This window comes from Pinus tabuliformis, chromosome J (assembly GCF_031772625.1).
Source record: "Pinus tabuliformis cultivar Carrire ecotype Pingquan chromosome J, CPIR1, whole genome shotgun sequence".
Classification (NCBI taxonomy): Eukaryota; Viridiplantae; Streptophyta; class Pinopsida; order Pinales; family Pinaceae; genus Pinus; species Pinus tabuliformis.
The window spans coordinates 890,821,599-890,839,408 of NC_142295.1; the positions used below are offsets into that span (position 1 = coordinate 890,821,599).

A 17,810-nucleotide genomic window follows, 5' to 3' on the forward strand; every position below is an offset into this window, starting at 1 on the left:
TAGGCTGGAATATCAAATAAGCAACCAGGTTGCATCATCTGTCTTAAGAAACCCAATGTGGATTTGTTAGCTATGGTGGCATCAACATCCCCTAGAATATGGGAAATTAGATACATGATGGGTTGAATTAGTTCAGAAAAGATAGTGATAGGGAAGTTGTCAGCTAGAGGTAGGACTTGTAGGTCAGGGGCCAAGACCATATGTAGGAAAGGCTGCCTTTCATCAGCTGGGAGGGTTGAGTAGTGATACACTAGGGTGACATCAGTGAATTGTTGGGTTTCTGGAGAACTAGGGTAAACTAGATATATTTGGACTAACTTTGGGGTTATTTTGAGTATTTTTACTCCAGAGGAAGAAACAAAGCAATTCTTTTCATCAATGTACGCTGCCACTAGCTAGGAAGCAAACTTTATGGTGCGATTTGGTTATACAGACCAGAGTCCACTACCTAGAATGGGTCCTCCCCCTGATGTGGTTTCCATATAGGTCAAAGAAGAGGCCAGCCATGTGATAAGAATAATATGGATTAGCTATTTGGGCCTTTGTGTCCATGAGAGGTTCCACGCTAGCAGAGGTTTTTGCCTCTCGGACCTTTGGGGCCTCGGGGGTCACTTTCTTCATCTTATGAATCCCTGAAAGAATTACAAGTGTACAAGGGATATTGGATTACCTGGCGGTCTTGAAGTGAACATAAAACAACGTCAGGATGGAGGTACTCAGTCTGCAAATCTTGGATAGTGTTCAGGATGGATGACTGGCAAGAGAGTGATGCAATAGTGAAAACAAGTTTAAAAATGGAGAGGTGTGAAGGTTTTTATAGTTGGCATGGGGGAAATGGTCGAGTGATGTGGGGTAATGTCATGGAGTGAACATGTGGCAGGATGTGGTTGGGTGATGGCAAGGATAGGTGGATAGGATCGGGGCCTAGTGGAGTTACTATTTCTTCAGAATCGCACATGCTTGCAATGTCGACCTCTGATTGATCCCAGTGGTGGGTGGTCCCTACTCCATGCATCCTCTGGCAGGTCAGATAGAGGGAGGGAAGACCCCACGTTTCCGCCCCCTAGAATAAATCTAGATGGTCAGATCGATCTCTGCAGATCTATTCCTCCGAGGGGGGGCACTTCTTTACCGCCCAAGAAAGTTACCTCCCCAATATGGTTCCAAGGGGCATCTAGGCAGAGATGGATGACAATCTGCGTAGAAGATGCCCAAACTTTAATTGACAATGTGTGCCTTCATAAAAATCACTCTTCTGCGATGATGTGCATTCTCAGTAGGGGTCTGATAGGTGGCTCCTATGTTGTTAAACCCTCCAACACACCTCCAAACCCTGATAGTGTCCCCCATAGTTGATTTACATTTTATGTGACATTAGGAGCCATTTAAAAGGCCCCTGAGGTGCTTTTAAAAGGCATTTTGAATCTAAATCATAGCTCTGATGTATCAATTCCTTGAAGCATGTGAGGAAGGGTAACGACATTGGCTCCAACTAGGGACAATGTATTGTATACAATTCATTGAGAACCTACATATTAGTGCCTTACTCCTTGAAAATGGAGTCATTTTATTCAGACTTTCATAAACAAAAACAAAAATAGAAACGAAATAGCAGTAATAGTTATTTACAAATCGATAATCATATTTACAGTGAATGGAAGTGGACCTTTTGAGTGCTAGAAGTTAAGCTTGAGAAACTGCCCATTCATAGGCAGCCCAAACACTTCTCCTTCTAGGTTCTCTTGCAAGAAGGTGTTTTTCTTTTCCTTAGTAATCCTGAAAGGTACAAATGAGAGGGGATCAAAATTTCCATGTTTTCCTTTGTCTTCCCTCCTGGCATCCCATCTCAGTACTAAGTTTCCTGGATGTAGATACATGTCTTTTGCCTTTCTGTCAAACAAGGACTTCATTTTTTCTTAATAATAGGTTAGACTCAATTACACCTATTCTCTATTCTCTTGAAGCTTCAACAATTGATTTATCCTTCTAGTTAGAGTGTTTCGCTCCTCCTCAATGCATTGAAAGATTTTAGACACTCACATGGCTAGTTGTATGGGAAAATTTGTTTCATTTTCATAAATCAACTCAAAATGGGATCTTCCAGTAGCTCTCTTAGTGGTAACCCTATTGGCCCATAAGGAAAATTTCAGCTGTGAGTCCCAGTTCCTTTGATTTTTTCTATACTGTTTTATTTAGAATGCTCACCAAATTTTTATTTGAGGATTCTACCAATCCATTCCCCTATGGGTAATAGGTGGTGGAGTGGCCTACTACAATGTTATATTTTTGACAAAAATCTATAAACTTGGCAGACTTGAACACCTTAGCATTGTTAGTAACAAAATTCTTGGGGTAGCCAAATATGGAAAGGATGTTTTCCTCCATGAACTTAATAACTACCACATTAGTTCCATTCCTTGCTAGGGAGACTTCTACCCACTTAGTGAAGTAATTAGTGGTTGTGAGTATCCACTTGTGCTGGCTGCTGGAGGGCAAGTGTATTTCTCCAATGAAGTCTAACCCCCAATGTTTGAAAGGCTCCTCAAGAAAAATAGGGATTAGAGGAAGACATGCCAATTTTTGTTTTTCAACAAACTTTTGGCACTTCTCACAGGCCCAAACATAAGTATGTACCTCACCAAACAGTTTGGGCCACTAAAATACTTCTTTAAGGATATTATATGTTGTAGCTCTCCAACTATAATGTCCTCCACAAACACAATTATGAAATTGATCCATTACTTTTTGGATTTCCTCCTTAACCAAACACACAAGCAAAATCCCCACAGGATCCTTCCAATACAATTGGCCATTTCAAATAGACAATTTCTCGGCTTGGAGCCTTAGAGCCCTGTATTTAATCTTATCAAAATTCACTCAGCACCTCAAAAAAATAAGATAATGCACACTGTTTTTATACCAGGGAGATACAACATACTTCATTTGAATCCTCTATGCCGATGCTACAATCTCTTGATGCTGCTCCGAATTTCCACTTTCTTTGTCTCCTCCTACTAGGCAATTTATGCCCAATGCTGGGAAATTTGCTTCATATAGAATTTTGGCTAGCCCTTGTCCCTTGATGAGATTGGTAGGCTTGATATCCATGTCATACTCTTGAATTTTAGCAATCCATTTTCCTCTATTCCCATCACTATCACCCTGAATTAGAATGTCTTTTACTCCTGCTGTAGGAACATACGTTGTTATGTTTGATTGCAGAACATAAATTCTAAAAGCCTTCATGTCTTTCACCAAGGCAAACACCTACTTTTCCAGAATGTTGTATTTTATCTCAGCATCTTGCAGCACCTAACTGAAGAATGCTATTGGTTTCTCATGCCCTTGACTATTTTTCTACAACAAGACAACAACCACTGTGTGAGGAGAAGTAAAATAAAAAATGAAAAATGTTTTTTTTTTAATCTGGAATAACTAGCATAGGAGCTTATGCAAAATCCCTTTTAATTTTGGAGAATGATTCACGAGACTCAACAATCCATTTCACTTCTTTATTTTTCTTTAGCATCTATGTGATCTCTTTGACTATCTCTGCATAGTTAGGTATGAATATCCTTAGGAAGTTGATTTTTCCCAAGAAAATATGAATCTCCTTATTTTTGGGAAGTGGGATGTTTTTGATGACTTCCATCCTCTTGGGATCAATCTTTACTCCCTCCTGTCCCACTATGTTCCCTATAAACTTTCCTTCACTTAGAGAGAACTGTGATTTTTTAGGATTCAAGGACAGGCCATATTTTCTACATTTCTCAAAAGTGAGACACAGATGTTCAATGTGTTCTGTTATCACGCCAAGAAACTCACCTAGGTTGCATATCGGTGATGCTCGGGAACATTACAAATTCAACCAAATATAGTTGGATAAATGGTTGATGAATGGAACAAATGTTGCATATTCAAGCCAGATAACCACTTCTACTATGATTGACCCCAGACATGGGTGAACACCCCCAGACTACAAGGATTTTAACCACCTATTACTCACAGTTTGAGGATAAGGTGATAATGGAGAAGACTGACCACACCAGCAGATGCACAGGACCCTGTGATGGCCGGCTGCAACCAGTTAAGAGGTCTGTAAATCTAGTTTCTAATGCACAGATAGGATGAAAGCTCTCTATGCATTAAACAACAGAAACTTGCACACATGTTCTATGATACATGCTAAATCCTAACACAGAGGTGGGATGACAGCCCTTCTGATGCTAAACATTCACAGCAATAGAACAAATGCAAACAAGCACAACCTGGAACAAGAAAGAGAAGTGGAAAGTGAGCAATAAACAACAAAAGAAGCTTGCATTCGCTGGAAATGAAGACCAGATGCTGCAGGTTACAAAGTAGTTACAGTCTCCAGAAGTTGAACCTTACAACAGGGTTCTCTTCATCTAACACTCATCCATCCATTACATCTCTGTTCTGGGTATATATACAATTTGTTTACAAAATTGCTCTGCTAAGCTATGCGTGGAGGAGTCAATAAATGATCACCAACCACATTTACAATTAGATATGGGCCACTGATACAAATTTGGCCGTGTTGTAAATGGATTTGCCCCCCTCTGGCTCTCTGCGGTCCTTCTTTGGGCAGGTGGAATGAAATATGGGTGAAACCCATAACCATTGAATGCTTTGATTTAATCGGCGGTGTCCTGCTCCTCCTCGGCCATAATGTTGATTAAATGTGGCTGTTGAACATTGAAACGGCTTAGTCATGACTGTGTTGCTTTTAAAGAGTGAAACGCTGCCAAACTGCTCATTCCCGCCCATTAATGCTTCACTTGGACTTCACAAGGTTCATTCATGGCTTAATCATTTATCAGGTCCGTCATTTGGGCTGCGACGCATACCTTAAGCTGGCCGATCCTCTGTTTTTTAATATTTGAACAATATACATAAAACAACTGCAAAATCATGAAAAATGGCTCTGGCGGACTTGAAGAATATATGTATTTTACTTTCGAATCCCATCGGATCCAAAACCCATCACAATCGGCATCTGCCCAAGGCTTCCCTTTATATTTTCTTTATACAAATAAAATACATAAAAAACATTAAAAATGCGAAGGGCGCAGATCTGAAATATTATGAAATGGAGCACTGAATTGCTATCGGGTCCGGCCCATCGCATCGCCACACAACATATGTTAAAGCCCTGCCCCTTTAGAATCGCTGATGGCGATACGCTGATAGCGATATCGGCGATTGATCATCGCAAACATAAAAGCCCCTATCTCATTGATAATGCCAATTGCGATATTGCGATGCAATCTATGCCGTTGATCCGGATGCGTGATGGACGGTCCTCATGGAGTCGCCGATATCGCTGATGCTCCGCTGCTCCGACCCGCCGATACTCCGATGCGATATGACCTACCGATGCAATATCGGCGATCGCTGATCGGCGAAGTCTTCTGTCGCTGCCGCTGCCTCCCCCGACTTGCGATATGCCGACGCGATCTGGACCGTTGATCGGCCAGATCCAACGGCTGATATGAATTGGGACTGCTAAGCCTGCTATTTGGGTTTTCGCATGATTTTAGCGCATTTGTGCCTCCTGATAGAGTATTTCCGCCTTCTCAAGGGCTTTTACTCTTGCGCTATTTTGATCGGTGGAAGGCTATTAACCCAACATTGAAGATTTCAACAACACTCACGGATCTCTTGGCATGAATTTCAGTGAGTTTGCAGACTTTGAGAGCATTCAGCATCCATTTTTGATCCGTTTGTATAGCAGAGCTAACATGTTCCTCATCTATTTTTGAAAAGATAGTGATACCATCCAAGTAAATTAATAAAAACTTGTCTTGTTCTCCCACAAAAGCTATATAGATGGCTCTCTGGAAGGTGGCCTGTGCATTTATGAGGCCAAAAGGCACTCTAGCATACATGAACGTTCTCCAAGGGGTGGTAAAAGGAGTTTTCTTTTTATCTTCAGGATTTATAGTTACCTAATTATACCCAGAAAAACCATCCATCATTGACATCCGGGTAGATCCTACTACCTTTTACAGAATATAATCCATTTTAGGCAGAGGATAATTTTCCTTTAGAGAGCATTTGTTGAGATTCTTGAAGTCCACACAAAGCCTTATTTCTCAGTTCTTTTTTCTGACAGGGACTAGGCTTTCTACCTAGTCTGAATATATCAAATGTACAATGATTTTGGCCTAAAGAAACTTCCTTACCTCCTTTTCAATAGATAGGAGAAACAAAAGGTTAATTTGCCTAACTTTTTGCTTATATGGTTTCACCCTACCCTTTAAAGGGATCTTATGTTGAATAATAATAGTATCAAATGTTTTTAAATCATCATAAGGCCAAAAAAAAACATCATAAAATTCTTGAAAAGGTCTAGATACCTTTGATTGTATTTATGAGGAACTCCGTTTGCCAACTCAATTACCTTAGGATCCTCCTCTGAACCAATGTTGCAGTCTTCCACCTATTCTTCGATTTTTTGCTAAGTTGGTTTGGTAGCCACATCATTTGAGTTGAACAATATTTCTAAAGGAACCAAACCCTTGGGAATAATGTTACCCTTTAGATGTAAAATCTTGTGTCCTGTAATGGTTTCTTCCCAAATGGCCTTGTTGTTCATCTAGCACTCTCTCTTCCTCCTGGTCAATAATTGAATCTAATAATTTTCCTATAACTTGCATCAAGCATTTGGTTTACTCCTCGTCTTCAAATACCTGCCAAGGTATGAGGCTATCTAGTATTGATGGTCTATATATGACCTCAAATTCATATCGGAGTAGTGGATTTCGATGTAGCTATAGCCAAGGATTCGGTCATCCAACTTCTCTCTCTGGGAAGAAACTGGATATTGAAGGCTGAGAAAAAATTGTCAATTAAATCGCAGACCTCATTCAGGCAGGATTTCAATCTTGGAAGCTTGGCTTGACATTGATTCTTGATCTGTTTCACTATAATTTTTGAATCCCCAAACACAACCAAGCACCCAATATTAATATTTCTAACAACTTGCAGACCTAGCAGTAAGGCTTCATATTCAATAACATTGTTAGTGGCTTCAAACTCTAACTTGAAGGAGAGAGGAATCAAGTTGTCATATAGGGGTACCAACAAGACACCTGCCCCATTTCCTTCCTAGGAATAGGTCCCATTAAACTATGAATTCCATACTTTATCACATTCCAGTGATTATTGATTCAGCTAGATTGAAGATTCCACCCGTGTTTCTTCTGAGATTAGTTCATTATCATCTAACAACAAGCAATAAAACTCTTTCTCTTTACCATACACAAGGGAATTATTGGAACAATTAGCTCTTGTAATTGCCTTTAAGAATCTTGATTCTTAGTAGAGTCTTCTTTCTTCTCCTCCAAAAAAATGGATGGTAGCATATGATAAGTCTAATTTAATGGATCCTCCAATTTTATACCCCCATGAACTGGACAAAAGGATACCAAACCTCGTAGGGATACCGACCACTACAATATCCATTACAACACTTTTGGCGGGGATCTGAGCTAAATTGTCAACTAAATATTTAATCATCATTAAACATTTCACTCTTTTGAAATTAAAAGAATGCAAATATCTGTATGGCCTTGTAATTTTCAATCCCAATTTATCCATAACAGATAATGGCATCAAGTTATGAGAAGATCCTGAGTCAAGCAGGCAATTATGTAATAAAATGTCATGGACTACCAAAGTAACATAAAAAGGGGCAGTTGAAGAGTCTTGTTCCTCTTCATTAGGTCAAAGTACAACCATAAGCCTTTCTTCTTGGAGGTTCATACTATCCTGTGAAGGGGCTACGACAGATGGACACATAAACTGAGATACGTTAGCTTTATAATTATGTTGTTTCAATAGTTTAGTCAGAGGGAAAAATATCTTGACCTTCTCCAGCTCTTTTTGAAGATCAAAAGCAGAAGAGCTCATATCAACTATGACAACATCAACATGTTCTTTCTCTTTCTCATAGACTAACTTGGGTGGTAAATGTGATTGCTCTATTTTAGAGACCTCGAACTTGTGGGATTGGACTCTAGAGATTCTTTATTTTTGGGGAAATATGTGATGTAATAATACACTCAATATATGTTGTATTCTCTTCAAACTATTAAAAAAGTATTTGATTTAATTCCATTGTAAATATGTATCAAAATACATAATTAGTAATTTATTTAAGACTTATCAAATGTTAAATGTTAAATATTGGTGTAGTTTAACTTATAGATGAAATAAGCTTTTTCACGGCTTTTCTTTTGGTTAATTTTAACCACAATGTGGAAGATTTTTTTTAAAACTTGAGTTTATGTTGTTTAATCTTTAAAATTTTGGGGCGTCAAGGGTTTCTTAAGGTGTTGTATCCATTTAAAAATGTATTTTAAACAATAACAAAATAACAATCTTGCTTGAAATTGTATTGTGAGATTCTAGTGAAAAAGACTATTTCATCTATAAGTTAAACTATGTCTTAAATATTCAGTATAACAATAACATGTAAAGAAACTATAATTTTTTTTAAAATTGCATACATGTTCACATATTTAATCAAAATACATAGGAAAATAACTCATTCATAATAATGGAATTCCATATTTGTAATATAAATCTATTTAGTTTAAAAAAAAAAAAAAAAACCAAAAAAAGCCAAAAGAAAAAAATATTGAAAATTTCCTTACTAGCACGAAGTGAAAACACTCCACTAATCCATCTAACCACCCAAGAGTCTAAATATTTCCACTAATATACCGAGCCAACCAAAAGCCTAACCAACTTCCTAATTTTAGTAAAACATTCTAATTTCTTATTATGGAGTCAACCAAAAGCCTAACTAACTTCCTAATTTTACTAAAACATCCTAATTTCTTACTCCGGAAAGATCTTAAAATAGTTTTCCATAATATTTTTCCAAATAAAATGCCAAGAAATCAAAAAAATCCTCCCAAAATTTCTATAGCCTCCTTACCATATCAAAACATTAATAAGCGTTCAAAACCCCTTCCATACTTCTTCCTTCCCTATATCACTTTTTAGTACACATTTTACTAATCCTATCACTTTTCAATACGCATTTTAGAGAGCCTCTTCAATACTATGTTAGACCAAAAAACCCATCCTTAAAGTCTTAGATAATAATTTCAAATGGCAAAAAGTCTCTCATCACTAGTTTGATATGTACATAAAAATCAATCGTGGATTCCATCAATTATTACCATGATAAGTAACTATATTCGTTTTCGGATATTTGTAATGCTTGCGTCATAAAATCTCATAATATATTAATTAATTGACTGATTAATAATTTTATTTAGTTATTAATTTATTAATGTAATTTGCTAAATATGTGTGCACAGTTAGTTTGGGCATATATTTTGAATGTGTATTAATAATAATTTGAGTGTGTATTAATTATTATTGTTATCGAATTACAGTTAAGTCATATATCAAATTGATGTATGAGACTTTTTTGTTTATGAGATAAGGGACTGATTTCAGTTAAGTGAGACAACAAATTGGTGTATGAGACCTTTTGTTTATGGGACAAGCGATTCATCTCAACTCAACAATTTGACTATCAAATCTACCAAAACATACATACTCAACCCCTTCGATTTTGAATTTGTAACCTCTTAAAAAACACATACTCTTAATCATTAAACCCACTAAAATTATATAATTAATTAATAATAATAAACAATTCTTTTATATTCATAATTAAATTTACATGATAATAATTTAAATAATACATAATTTAATAATTATATATAAAAAACTACCCATAATTCAATAAGCATGCTATATAAATAATCATCGAAAAAAAAATAAACAAATATATTCAGATAAGAGAAGAAGTGTAATTTTCATTCCTCTCCATAAAGCATGACAATACCCAAATCCTTTTAGGATCTTCACGGGACTAAAATCACCTTTAAATCACCATTACTTTCAACCTCAAATATTTCACATCCTCCTCCACTTGCAATATGCAATAGCATTATCTGTGTGGACTCACACACAACATTAGTTTTAGGTTATGAATTTTTTAAAGATAAAACAAAAATTGATGTACAGCTCAATAGGCAAGTAGACAAGGTTAAATAAAAATTATCGTCATAATGGTTAAATAAAAATTATCTTCACAAATCTTGGAGGGCATAAAACCAAAAGGATAAATGTATTTAAACACCGTCCCATAAATGTCGGTATTTCTGCCCTATTGGATAACAAAATGTATGTAGACGGCCCGACTAGCGATTCATGCATGTAGGCCAAACATATACGACACACGACAAAAGCAAAGTGCAAAGAAGGGCAAAATATATAAATTTAACTTGTGATTTGTCGGCGACATAGAAAGGGAGACACAACTGCTTTCTTTGGATTATCCAACGCGTGGATACAATTTGAACTGTTCCACTACTGATAAGCAACTCCTTTTTTTTTCCTTCTTTAAAACCATGTATTAAAAAATTGATAGAGGTAGAGATTTAATTTCCATGATTATTTTTTAATATATATTAAAAATTAAATTTGAAATTTATTTTAAAAATAGTTATGTTTTTTCGTGTTGTTTATTAAATTAATTTACTAAAAAAAATGTTTTATGGTTTTTTGAACATGTGGTTTTAATAAGACATGGTATTGGTACATAGAATTATAATAAACTTTATTTACGAGTTAAGAAATCTTCATTGTTAAACAATGTGAACTTCCATTATTAAAAGTATTATTACATGTTTTCTAAATATATATATGTTTCACTTATATATTAATTTTTTTATATGTAATAATAATAATAACTTTAAATAAAGTTATAATTAGCTCAACTATATCAATAAAATGGCTTATAAATCGCAGTAGACATCAATCTATGATAAACATCAAAACGCTTAACTTATTATACATATCAAATTGCACTAACTAAAAAAATCATAAAAGTTAAGTAAATTATAATTTTACTTTAAACTATAATTATTAATAATTATAAAAATTTATATATGATTTAAACATTAAGTAAATTATAATTTTAGTTTAAACTGTTATTATTAATAATTATAAAAATTTATATATGATTTAAACATAAATACATTTTAAAAAACAATTTACAATATTCTTAACCATGCAGATTCTTTCTTACTTTATCATTGAGCTATTTTTTACTTTTAAATAGCTCTTCTTATAATACCATGGACCAATAGTATGGTTTATCAATATCACTTGAACAACATGACTTCTTGATATGACATTTTTTTAATTAAATAATTTGAGATAAAATAATTAAAAGCTAAGATGGAGATAAATCTTAACCCTTAATTTGTGTTAGTATTATGAATATTTCAGCTTATTCCATGGAGGTTAAATCTCTACTATTCACCTAATAACTATTGATAATTAAAATTGTGGATATTGATTTAGTTAATTTTTAGTTTTTTTTTTTTTTTTTTGACAATGTGAAATGTATTATGAAACCAGCCTAGATCCATTTTAACTCCTGATCTATGAAGACCCTAGAAAAATAAAATATCTTGAGATCCAAACATTTCCTCAAATTAAAATGAATTAAGATAATAAATAATTCATTTTGTGAAAAATACAACATATCTGTCATATTACAGAGATTTAAATATTTACACAAATTTACAAATACTAAAACGTCTTTCTCATATTAAGTTATAGAGAGCATCTCGACATATATAGAAATATTAAATTGTAGAGAGCATTTCTACATCTCTCCTCTACTGATTTGTAGAGATGAACCCAAAAAATAAACCAATTTTTCTTTTAAAACATTAATGTAAACATATTGGTTACATGTGAAATGAACCAAAAAAAGGGATCAATATTTCTGGGTTTTCTTTGGTGCGTGTATTTGACATATCTGTCAACTCTAAGCATTCACACGAAAGCGACGGATCACTACCAGCTCTTGACTGGGCCCTCCTTCAATTATTAATAAAGACAAAGGATTGCTGAAGTGCAGGTGTGTGTTTTCCTTTTGTCGCCACTTCAGTCTGATAAGCACAAAGGATGAGGATGGAATGGACAAAAGCTTCACGGGTTACGATAAAGATGAGGCACAGCAGAGCCACTATCTCCTCTCGGTGGGTTGTTGCACTACATTTTTTATTAAATTCAATTACAGATTTCGCAACCCCAAGCTCAAGTGTGTAACTCAAGTCCACAAGAACGGCACGTGACGGTGCAAGGGAAAATCGGCGAGCTACAGAATGCAAGTGACATGGCGCCCTTTCCGGACCACATACCCCCAATATTTTTCACCTACCATCTATATATGTATATATACACCCCTCCTCTCCTGCAACGCCACATCCAGGAATCTCACTCTGTGAATCTCACTACACAGATCAGAAACCGCAGATTACAGATTATCTGCTGAAGAATTCGCTTTTGATTCGTAATAAATCAGTTGGCACCTAAAAATTATGGGTAACTGTGTGCCATCTCATGGATCGGGACGGGTCTCTGAAGAGTTCACGGGCGAGGAGGAATTTATAATGGTGACGAGATCCGACGGAAAGATAATGGAATACACGCCTCCCCTTCTCGCCAGAGATCTCATGGCGGCGTACCCACAGCATTCGGTCGTGCATTCCGAGGATGCAAAATGCCGCTCTCTTTCACCGGACCAGAAGTTGGTTCCCGGGCAGCTTTATCGGCTACTACTTATTCCTAATTCGCCTTCTCTTTCCAAGGACGCCGTTTTATCAGAGGCCACAAGCACCGATAATGGCGGAATTAGCAGAGAAAGGCGCGTGAGCACTCGGCTGGCTTCTTCAGTTAAGTGTGTGCAGAATGACAGTGGTACTGTTAGGGTGAAGATGGTAATCTCGAAACGAGAACTGGAGGCCTTGCTCTCAGAGTGTTCTGGGAAGGAGAAATCAGTGGAACAGGTGATGATGCAGCTACATTGTAAGGGTAAAGAAGAACAGGTTGCCAAAAGATGCTGCGCTGGATGGAGACCGTCATTGCAAAGCATTCCAGAGGCCAATTAAGCTCTATACATTCGATATATGTATAGAAATTTAGAAATTTGTGGCTGTAAATATCTAACATTGTACATAAAAATGAATAAGCAGCTCAATATTTTCTTCGTTCGTATGTAAATAAGAATGTTATACATGGATCCAGTTCAAATTAATCTGCAAAACATCACAGTGATGTGGAAATAATCTTTATAGAATTCTCTACAATCTTCTCATAGCTCTGATCCGAAGGTTCATAACTAGTCATAACTAGTCATGGACATTCGGAATTTTAATTTTGGATTTATTCTATGTTAAGAAATATACAAATGGATTTACAAATTTATAGGATGTTTTCCTTCCCAAAAACAAAATAAAGATAATTAATAGTTATCTACATTACATTATTAACATTCTTATTATGATACATTTTATGTTTTTTTATAATAATCTTAATATTTTACACTTCCAAGTTCCCCATTATAAATATAAGATTATTTCATCACTTAGATTTTAATGTATTGAAATTATATCAGCAATTTCATGTTGAATAAAATGTATATACATATATATATATATATATTTACCTCCGATAGCTCAAGTGGTGATGGCGGTGGAATGAAAACCGGAGATTTTGGGTTCGAATCTTGTACTACCCTCCTTGTAAGGTCCTTGGGTGATAACGCGGTTGGGTGCCGGGCGAACCGGGCATGGGTATGGTTGTGCGATGGGCGCGCGGGTGAGCGGCGAGTCGAGGCGCACGCTGGGCGCGGGGGCGGGTGACCGATGAGTCGAGGCGCACGCCGGGCGTGGGCGCGGGTGACCGACGAGTCAAGGCACACGACGGGTGCGCGGGTGGAGCGACGAGCTGCGACACACGGGAAAGCGACGAAAGGTCGAGTTACTTGCGACGAAACATTACGACAGTTGCGACATAACTTGCGACGATATGAGGAACGATGGGAAGTTTATACCTGATTTGAGCGTGGGCCAATACACTTGAGGCCGACTCATGATGAGGTGCAGGCCGACTTGTAGTTGGGCATTTGAAGGGTGTGTAAACCATGTTTTGGTGGTCGGCTGGGTGAGCCACCACCCCCACTACAATGCATATATATTGGATGCACTTTGGAGCGTTCAAACCATCATCGAATCAACTCATTCGAAGACAACAACTTCGCATAGAGGTGCAGGTTTAGAGTGCACATTAAGGACAAGGTATGAGCCCATAGCTCATGCGCTAAGGTTGGACTTGCGCACAGTTTTAGCTCGCACTTGAAGAAAGACAAAGGTGTTGGGCAAGGTGTGCCCGTGGGTTGGTTGTGGGTGCACGAAGTCTTGGCGTGGGTGTCTTGGTGACTCGGGTGAGCACCCGCCCATCGTGCAAGTGTGCATGAAGGCAATTTTGCCGTGATTGTAAATTTGGCTAAGTATGGAACTTGGTATCTTCCAAGTAGACATGTAAAAGCTTGTATTGTTAAAGATTGATTAATATATATATTTCGGGCAGACTCATTGTTCAGGGAGTTGCCCCTCCCTTTATACTGTGCAATTGTGTTCTTGTTATAATTGCTGTTGATAATGAATGAGTATGAGTGTTCATTGGTATAAAGGCTAAACATAATAATACTTGGTTGCGAAACACAAACTAAGTAGGAGAAAGTGAATTAGGCGTAGTCCACGAACATAAGTATTGGTGAAAAGAAAGTGTTCTGTGGTGCCGCACCTCGCTAAGAGTGGTTGAAAGACTACCGCCAGCTTGGGGGCATGATAGTTGGTATCAGAGCTAGTCTAAAGACTTGGAGAAGTCTTGCAGGAAGCTGAAAGTTGATTCAGGGTTGAAGAAGCTTGACAGTTGGTATCAGAGCAACTGATTCGGGCATCGAAGGTTGAAGCTGCTACACAACTTCACCGAAGTGAAGTTGGTATCAAAGCTCGGTTGGAGCTAGTGTTAGAGTAGGGTTGCTCGTGACGAAGTGTAGGTGTGGATACACTTGGAAGCTTGACAGGTGATATTCAGGGTTGAAGAAGCTTGGAAGCTAATGACAGTGAAGCAGGTACTTGTAGGTGAAAGAGGTTGGTGAAACACTTCCTGATAAGTGTTGCATCAAGGACTTGGGTTGCAGGAACCTTGGTGAAGCTGTTGGATGGTCGAAATTAGATTGCAAAAGAGAAGGAAGCTGTTAGCAATAGCAGTTGAATCTCAGGTTGAGTCTAGTCACGGTGCGAAGGATGCTACTCTAGCACTTATGGAAAAAGTGTTGGAAAGAATGGAGGACATGGAGAACTTCTGGACTAAGAAGATGGACTTGTTCGATAAGGAGCAAAAGGCCAATTCGAAGATGAGGGAAGAGCTCGAAGAACTCCGGATTCAACACGAGTACATTGATCTTATGTGTACACAACTTGAAGTAAAGGTCAAGGAGGTTGAAGAGGCAAGGGACCGAGGTCTTGCAGAGATCATGGGCTTGCATAAATCTCTTGATGAAGCCAGAGATGGGATCGTGGTGTTGAAGAAGGATGTGAGGCATAACTGAGGTGGAGGAGTGCCTCAAGTGAAAGTTAAGGAACCAGAATCTTACGATGGTACAAGAAGTGCAAAGACTCTTGGCAACTTTATATGGGACATGGAGCAATACTTGGAACGCTTGGGTTTATCTGATGATGAGACAAAGGTGAAAGTGGCTGCTCAGTTCTTGACAAATGATGCTAAGATGTGGTGGCGAAGGAGGATGGATCAAATTGCCAATGGCAATGCTGGTGACATTACTTCGTGGGATGACATGATGAAAGCTTTGTAGGCTCATTTCAGTCCTCAGGATGAAACGTGGGAAGCAAGGATGAAAATAAAGTTCATAAAGCAGACAGGGAACCTACAGACATATGAGCGGGAGTTTGCAAGTGCGGTTTTGGAACTTCCCGACATGGTGGAGAGGGACAAGGTGTTCAATTTCATTATTGGGTTGAAGCCTTGGGCATGCAATGAAGTGAAGAGGTAGAGGATTAGAACACTTGAGGAAGCTTTTGCTGCTGTGGACAGGTTGGTGGAACATTATGATGAGACTTCTGATGATCGGAAGTAGAAGTTCGATAAGTTGAAAGAGAAGAAGGATGATGCTTCAAAATCGAATGATGATTCGAAGATGAAGAAAGCCTTGAAGTGTTGGATATGTGCTAGACCACATACGGTGAAGAATTGTCCTTCTAAACCGAAAGTGGCTGCAATTGCACAATCTAATACGAAGAATAAAGAAGCTTCTGTGGGGATGATGCAGATACTTGGTGCTTCTGCTACTACAGAGGTGGTCTCTCGGAGAGATCCTGAGAGGAATAGGTTGGAGTATGTTCGGATGAAGGTTGGAGGTGCTAATATACTCACTATGGTGGATAGTGGAGTTTCTCACAACTTAATGGGTGAAGATACTGTGAGAAGGATTGGGCTGAAATTTGTACCGACAAAGGCACAGATGAAGACTGTCAATTCTCCTCCTATTGAAATTCTTGGTATAGCTGAAAGGGTGGACACTACACTTGGTGAATGGACAGGGAAGGTTGATTTCACTATAGTGCGGATTGATGACTATGAAGCTGTATTGGGGATGGAATTCATGAAACAATTTGATGCTATGATTGTTCCACATTTGAGGAAGTTCTACATTTATGATGGAAGGGAGGATGTACCCATTGGTGTGCCAACCATTGGAGTGACAAGGCCTGATTGTAAATTGGGAGTGATGCAAATGGAGGATGAGAAGCGAATGGGAGACATGAGTAAGCGGTTGTCTACTGTTGAGGCAAAGCTTACCGAGAAGTCATTGGTCATCAGGACACTTTTAGATAGCATCTTGGATTTGTCAAGAAGGCTAGAGTTGGTTGAGGATGATGATGATGATGAGGAGGTGTATGTGAGGCCGGATGTCCAGGGCGAAGACCGGGTTGCTTATCTACAAAGGATGGAGATTGAGGATCCTGATAGATGGATCGAGTTGATTAGTGAGGGAGAGCCTTCAGGCTCTACTCCTTCTACATTTTCTTAGATGGATGAGGAGATGGGGCTCATTGTTAGCTGCTCATGGCAGTGAGTCCTTAAAACATGTTGAGCAGGTATGACTGATGGTGCAGGGATGGCTTGGCATCAAGCATCATGACATGTTGCAGATGAGACGGGATGGAGTTTCCATGGACTTGAACATGGTTTGCATTTATGGGGATAGATTCTTGATGAGTCAAGAATGTGACAGGTTGTTTTGAGAAATGACTGATGGTGATGGAAGAATGTGCATTCTTGTGGTTTGGGCGTATGGTTGGATTAGCTACCCAACTAGCTTGAGTCATGAGGGGATCCAGTGTACAGGATGATGTTGCTGTTGGGATGAGATGTTGGCACATGATAGAGATGTGTTAGCACTTGATGGAGTATCATAACAGAGGTTCACACGATGACACATGATGGGGTCGGCACGAACGTTGTAGTGGAGATTGTGATAGAGGAGTCGATGATCATGGATTGAGATGATATCTGATGTATGACATACCGATGGGGTGTGTACCTTGGTATGGTGAGCTTGGTGACAGTTGGTTGCTGAGGAGACATGATGGAAATGGAGTTCCACATATGTTGCAGGAATGTTTGCCGCATGTGGAGGAGCTGACATCATGGATATTGATGATCTTGGTGAGTGGTTATCAGGATGATATGTTGTCGAGGACGACAATGATTTCAGGTGGAGGAGGATGTAAGGTCCTCAGGTGATAACGCGGTTGGGTGTTGGGAAAACCGGGCACAGGCACGGTTGTGCGATGAGCGCGCGGGCGAGCGGC

At 38.3% G+C, this 17,810-nt stretch overlaps 1 protein-coding gene across 1 annotated transcript; it reads left to right on the forward strand.

Moving 5' to 3' along the window:
- Positions 1-12,197: 12,197 nt before the first annotated feature.
- Positions 12,198-13,165, forward strand: LOC149229543 (uncharacterized). Its single transcript, XM_089375869.1, has one exon. It carries the CDS (start codon positions 12,450-12,452, stop codon positions 13,017-13,019), a length of 570 nt encoding a protein of 189 aa, XP_089231995.1. The 5' UTR covers positions 12,198-12,449; the 3' UTR covers positions 13,020-13,165.
- Positions 13,166-17,810: the final 4,645 nt, after the last annotated feature.

What these genes read in the sequence shown, in the direction of transcription:
- LOC149229543 (XM_089375869.1), top strand. Translation starts at nt 12,450, where the DNA reads ATGGGTAACTGTGTGCCATCTCATGGATCGGGACGGGTCTCTGAAGAG.